Source organism: Fukomys damarensis, unplaced genomic scaffold (assembly GCF_012274545.1).
Source record: "Fukomys damarensis isolate Sample0158 unplaced genomic scaffold, DMR_v1.0_HiC HiC_scaffold_39, whole genome shotgun sequence".
Classification (NCBI taxonomy): domain Eukaryota; kingdom Metazoa; phylum Chordata; class Mammalia; order Rodentia; family Bathyergidae; genus Fukomys; species Fukomys damarensis.
In genome coordinates, this window is record NW_022900951.1 from 1,007,010 (window position 1) to 1,012,473 (window position 5,464).

The 5,464-nt window shown below is 58.7% G+C and overlaps 1 protein-coding gene across 1 annotated transcript in view; it reads left to right on the forward strand.

The window, feature by feature from the left end:
- Positions 1-1,260: 1,260 nt before the first annotated feature.
- The window catches only part of Gyg2 (glycogenin 2), a 26,993-nt gene continuing 22,789 nt past the window's right edge, over positions 1,261-5,464 (forward strand). The window contains exons 1-6 of the mRNA XM_010606134.1: positions 1,261-1,319; positions 1,429-1,583; positions 2,905-3,060; positions 3,706-3,960; positions 4,324-4,359; positions 5,237-5,378. Of these exons, the coding sequence (XP_010604436.1) occupies positions 1,261-1,319; positions 1,429-1,583; positions 2,905-3,060; positions 3,706-3,960; positions 4,324-4,359; positions 5,237-5,378 (803 nt within the window). The remainder of the gene's footprint in view (positions 1,320-1,428; positions 1,584-2,904; positions 3,061-3,705; positions 3,961-4,323; positions 4,360-5,236; positions 5,379-5,464) is intronic.

Below are 5,464 nucleotides of genomic sequence, written 5' to 3' on the forward strand. Positions count from 1 at the left end.
GCGAGATCTTGGGGTGCTTCGGGTCCGATCCGCTTTGGACACGCAGGGGCCCGGGGTTCAGAGGGGACGCGGGGAGCGAGTACTTTGGAGAGAGCAGGGTTGGAGGGGCAGGATTCCCAGGGGGGCCCAGAAGGTCCGGGGCTTGGGGACCCCAGTGTGCGCTGCGCGGAGGGGGTCTCAGAGACACCCCGCTGTCGTCCGCAGCCCGGGAGTCCGCGCGAGGCCCCCGGCTGAGGAGGTGCTTCACAGTCCGCGTCCCCACTCCCTGCCCAGCCCGGGTCCCGACGTGGGGTGTCTGTCCCCCAGCAGCCGGCAGCGGCGTTGATTTCTTGCGTGTTCGGGCCCCTCGAGATGTCTCCGCTTCCCTCCTGTAAGATGCGTTTCTGAAAGCTGAAACGAAACAGCTTTCCGGGATAGGTGAAAGAAGATTCTCTGCTTGGGGGGGCGAAAGGAGGGAGCGTGTGCTCCTCGGTATTCGGGACGGCGGCGTCTTGAGGGTCCCCCGAGCCTGGGACGTCGGCCTCGTTTAGGGTTTCCAGTAAAGACCTTCTCTCCTCGAGTGATGGAGTCCGGAGGCGAGGCCCGGCCAGCCTGGGCCTCGGTCCGTCCACCAGTGCTTTGTCCTCATCTGATTCTGACAAGTGGGAAAACAACGCAGAAACGACAGGGCCAATTTTCACTCCAAACCCTAAACAAAGTTTTTTTCTGGCACCGGGGATCCAACTGGGGTCCTTGCGCTTGCGAAGCAGGCGGTGGCGCCACTGAGCTACATAAAAAAGTTCTTTAGAGGCCAGAGTGGGACGCTTTCCTCTTGTTTGTCCTCGCTCGGGAAGGTTTTGGCCCGCGGCCTTTGGAGAGGGTGTGCGGCGGCCGGCGGCCGTAGGGTTTCTCTTCCCGCACCTGCGGAAAGGCTCTAGCTGCCTGCAGTCCCAGGCACCTGGGTCCCCAGGGCTGGGAGGGTCCCTGGTGGGGACACACGGCCCGGCCTAGGGCACCCCCAGTGTGGGGAGTGAAGTCTGTGCACAAAAATAAAAACTACTTTTGGGTGCCCAAAGGCGCGCGGGACCCTTGCCTGGTGGGAGACTCGCGCCCCGCGAGGGGAGCGTTCGGTGGCTGTGGACGTCTGCTTGGCTGTGGACGTCTGCTTCTGCCAGAGCAAACCTCGCTGAAGTCTGAAAGCCGAGGCGCCCTGGAGTGGTAGCAGCATCGCGGCCTCTGCTGTCAGAATTCAGAGCGGACGTGCATCGCGCACGCTCCGCGATGGGCGCAGTTTTTCCGCAGCTCGCGGAGGACGCCTGCCCGCCTTCGGCTGTGTCGGGGTTGGTTTCCCTCAACCCCAGGGCCGTGTTGCTTACCTTAGACGTTTGCGTTTCTCGTGGGGAAGCCGCTACTCTATCCAGACCCCGCTGAGAGCTTCCCTTTTGCAAGTCTCCTGTTTGACGGGAGTCCCGCGGACGCCCGTTTCCACCGCGAAGACCTCCGACCGGACGGGCTCCCCGCCCACCTTTCTGGACCCCGGAAGGGTCCAGGAGGAGGAGATGAACCCTCGTTTCTGCGCTGCCTTCTGGCCAGAAACAGCGACAGTGAAGAAATGAACGAATTCCCGCACCTCTGCACGAGATGCCTTCCTTCCCGGAGGAGGGTGGAATCCAACGACTTCAGTGCAAACTAAGTTCAGCCGATTAGGAAGATGGAAGTACAGCTCGGCGGAAAAAAGAAAACCATGCGGAAGGGGACCCTGATCGGGAAGAATTTCTGTGCTGCTCGCCGCGTGGAATCCGGCCTGGCTTGGTCAGCACCTCGAACTGACCACACTGCTCTGAGACTCTGGAGGTCCGGCGAGCTGGACAACTCAGACCTTACAGACTTCCCGTCCTGACCCGCAGCTGCAGGCTTGAGGTCCAGCCGTGGGCAGCGCCGGCTCCTCCGCGGACCTCTCTCTCGGGCACCGTGTGCCCTCACACGCGCGTCCCTCTGTGTGTGTCTGTTTCCTCCTGTGCTCTTTTTATGTTTATTTATGTATAAATCGAACTCAGGACCTTGAGCTTACTAGGCAGGCAGTGGCACCACTGAGCTAAATCTCCGGCTCCCGTGCTCTTTTTAGAAAGACCGAGTCCTGTGGGGTTGGGGACGCCCCGGGGACTCAATTTGCGTTCATGGCTCTTTAAGACCCCGTCTCCACATACAGCCACGGCCTGAGGTCCTGATGTCAGAGAGTCAATCAACAAACATCCAGTCTCCACACGGCCACATCCTGAGGTCCTGGGAGTCGAGGTTGTGACTTAGTATTTATGGGTGGAGGGACATTCACAGTGTGCTTCTGTTGGAGTCCTAGGAAGAACCAGCCAAGCAGTGCAAGAAGCTATCAGTCACCGATTTTTGTGTTAGTCCTGTCTCTTTCACTGTGACAAAATGCCCTTGAGGACCACTTAGAGGACAAGGGTTTGGATTTGCCTGAGGTCTCAGGGGCTCAGTCCGTGGTCGGCTGCCCCAGGGGTCTCGGGGGGCTCAGTCTGTGGTCCCTGCTCCAAGGCAGGAGCCAGGGCCCGGTGCACCCTGTAAGCCCTGTCCCCGGGGACCCGTTCATCCCAGGAATCCCCACATCCAGATAATCCCAGGGAGCTGGGAACTCATCCCTAGATCAATCCTCGATGGCTTGAGAGCCTCGTGATCCCAACACCTCCCCAGTACCGCAGCTCTGCGCGTGGCGGGGTGGGGACCCCCATGTGAGCCATTTCTCTGTGCTCCCCACACTTGGCTGTGGGTGGTGCCGCGTGACCCCCGGTCCTCCGGTCTCCTCGCGTGTCCGGAACTTCCCGGGGCTCTGCGGACGCCTGCGATGAGAGAGACAGGTTCTCGGCGTTGCTGTGCTCATCCGCGTTCTCCGGGTCTCTTCTCCCACAGCCGCGCCTCCTGCAGCCCAGCGTCCTCGTCTCTTCCCGTCCTGTCCCGAGGGCTTCGGGCTTCGCTCCCCGAGCGCGCTGCGTCCCAGCGCCGCTCCTGCCTCTTTCTTCGCCGGCTTCCTTTCTTGGCGATTGTTAGTCGAGCGCTTCGTGGGAGGTGGGCGAGAGTAGTTACCCTGAGAGAGTTTTGTGGGCTTAGGGCACCGCGGTCACCTCGGATGCCCGGGGTGCGGAGGCCCCTGCTCTTTTCGTCTTTGGAAGGAAGGCGCCCAGAGCCGGGAGGGGCCCGGGTCACGGGCAGCGGGTGCGGACCTCGTGGGGCGGACGGGCGTTGTGTGGCGGTTTACGTGATGTTTGTAGCACGTCCGGTTCAGAGATGGATAAGTGACTACAGATGTGGATAAGTGATGTGGATAAGAAGGGTAGGCGCCAGACAGACAGACAGACAATGCACAGAGACAGATGCGTGGATAACAGGTGACGCAGTATACGGTACGAGGTAGAGGGTTACCGTAGATGGGGCGGATAAGCCGGCCGGTGGACGGATGATGCGGTAGACAGGTCGGGTTGGAGACGGAGAGGCAGAAGGTAGAGTGGATAGGGGTCGGATGGGTAAATGAATGGAAAGATGGATGGACAGACTACCAGATGGACAGACGGACAGACCGGCAGTAGATAGAAGGATGCATGCGTGGACGGGCCGACAGCTTAGATGGTGGGTGGGTGGATGCACAGCTGTGGGTGGATGATCCGCAGACCCACAGAGAGGACAGAACTGGCTTCTGCAGCCTGCTCTCTGCAGCCTTCTCCACCTCCGTGCTCTCGCTACCAGTTACCCGCGGGGGGTTTGCACGTCTGCGCGGACCCCGCCAGCCTGCGGGCCCTGTGGGTTTTCCGGGTGTTGTTTTCCTTCCTGCCTTCCCCTCCCGTCACTACCCTGGCAGCTACGGCGAGCTCGACGGTGGAGCCGCTGTAATTCGTCACAGTTTTGTGCACACAGACTTCACAGGAAAACGCAGTGCTCGCCCGCAGACCGGATCCCTGCCGCACTCAGCCAGTAGGACACCCAGGACATTTTGGGCAATGAAACTGTATCTCCTAGGGTGTGGATCTAGACGGCCCCATTGTTTCCTGCGTCCAGAGTGGGGGCTTCGGATGGAGATTGTGCGTGGGGTGCTGTGCTCAGCAGTGGATCCGTCAGGGATGAGGTCTGGGCTGCATGTGCAGTAGGAGGGGGGGCCTCGCGGGAGGTGGTCACCGGGGTGGGACCTGGACGGTGACTTCCCGTGCCCACGTCTTCCCTTCCCTCTCCGCATCCTGGATACCATGAAGTGAGCGTCTGTCCTCCCTGATGCCCATCTGCCCTGATGGTCCTCCTTGCAGCAGGCCACTACGGACTGAACCCCCCAAACCACTGGGCCATCCGACCACGGACTGAACTCCCCGAGACCACTGGGTCAGCTGACCACGGACTGAACCCTCTGAGACCATTAGCCCAATACAACCTCCCTTCCTTTAAGTTCCGATGTGAGGTATTTTGTCCCAGCAATAGAAAGTAACTATATTTTCTTTCTTTTTCCCCATAATTTCATGTATTTTAGAGTTGATATCTTTTTAGCAACTCTCTGTGTGGAATTTAATTAACAAGTTTAGTTACTTCAGTAAGTAGCACTTTTTTTTTTTTGAGCAGGGTCTGCAGTTTTTGCTGCAACCCAGGTAATCAGAGTATGGATTCTACTTTTTTCCTTTTTTCATCCACGTAAAGTAGAAGCAAACTTACTGGGTGTGTCTCTAAGACTCTTAGCTGAGTATGGTAGTGGTAGACGCCTGTAATATGCACAACCTTGGAGGCTGAGGCAGGACGATTGTAAAGTTTAGCCAAGCTTTGAGCAATTTAGCAAGGTCCTGTGTGTGTCAAAAAATTTTTAAGTGCTTGAGAGCATAACTCAGTGCAGGGGTCCTGAATTCAATCTCCAGCACCGCGAAAAACGAAACAAAATGAAGACAAACAAAGGAAAGTAATAAAAAAAAAAATTACCAAAAAGTAAATGCAGTACGGAAAGTCACAGAGCCCAGTCTTGAGTCTCAGTGTTGGAAAATCCGGAAGTGACTGTAGATCCCAGCTCAGTTTACCGGAAGCTGAGGGGTTTCTAGCGTCTTTCCCGCATTGCTCTTTGGGAAGAAAGGTCGGTAGGAAATGCGCCGGGTGTAGGGTTAGCGCTGTAGCGGGCTACGTGAGTGCGATCCGCGCGTCGGGAGAGGGGATCCGGTAACTGCAGGGTCCCCTGCGCGCGCGGAGACGGTAACCGCTGCGTTCTCCTCTGTGTCCCCAGTGACTGACCAGGCCTTCGTGACCTTGGCCGCCAATGACCTCTACTGCCAGGGCGCCCTGGTTCTGGGCCAGTCCTTGAGGAACCACGGGACCGCGAGGAAGCTGGTGGTGCTGATCACGCCGCAGGTGTCCGGCGCGCTCAGGTAAGAGGCGGAGACGGGTGCCACCCGCGCCCAGGGGCCTCCTGGGGCGGAGCACGAGTGAGCGGTGCCCCGAGTGTCCGCGCGGT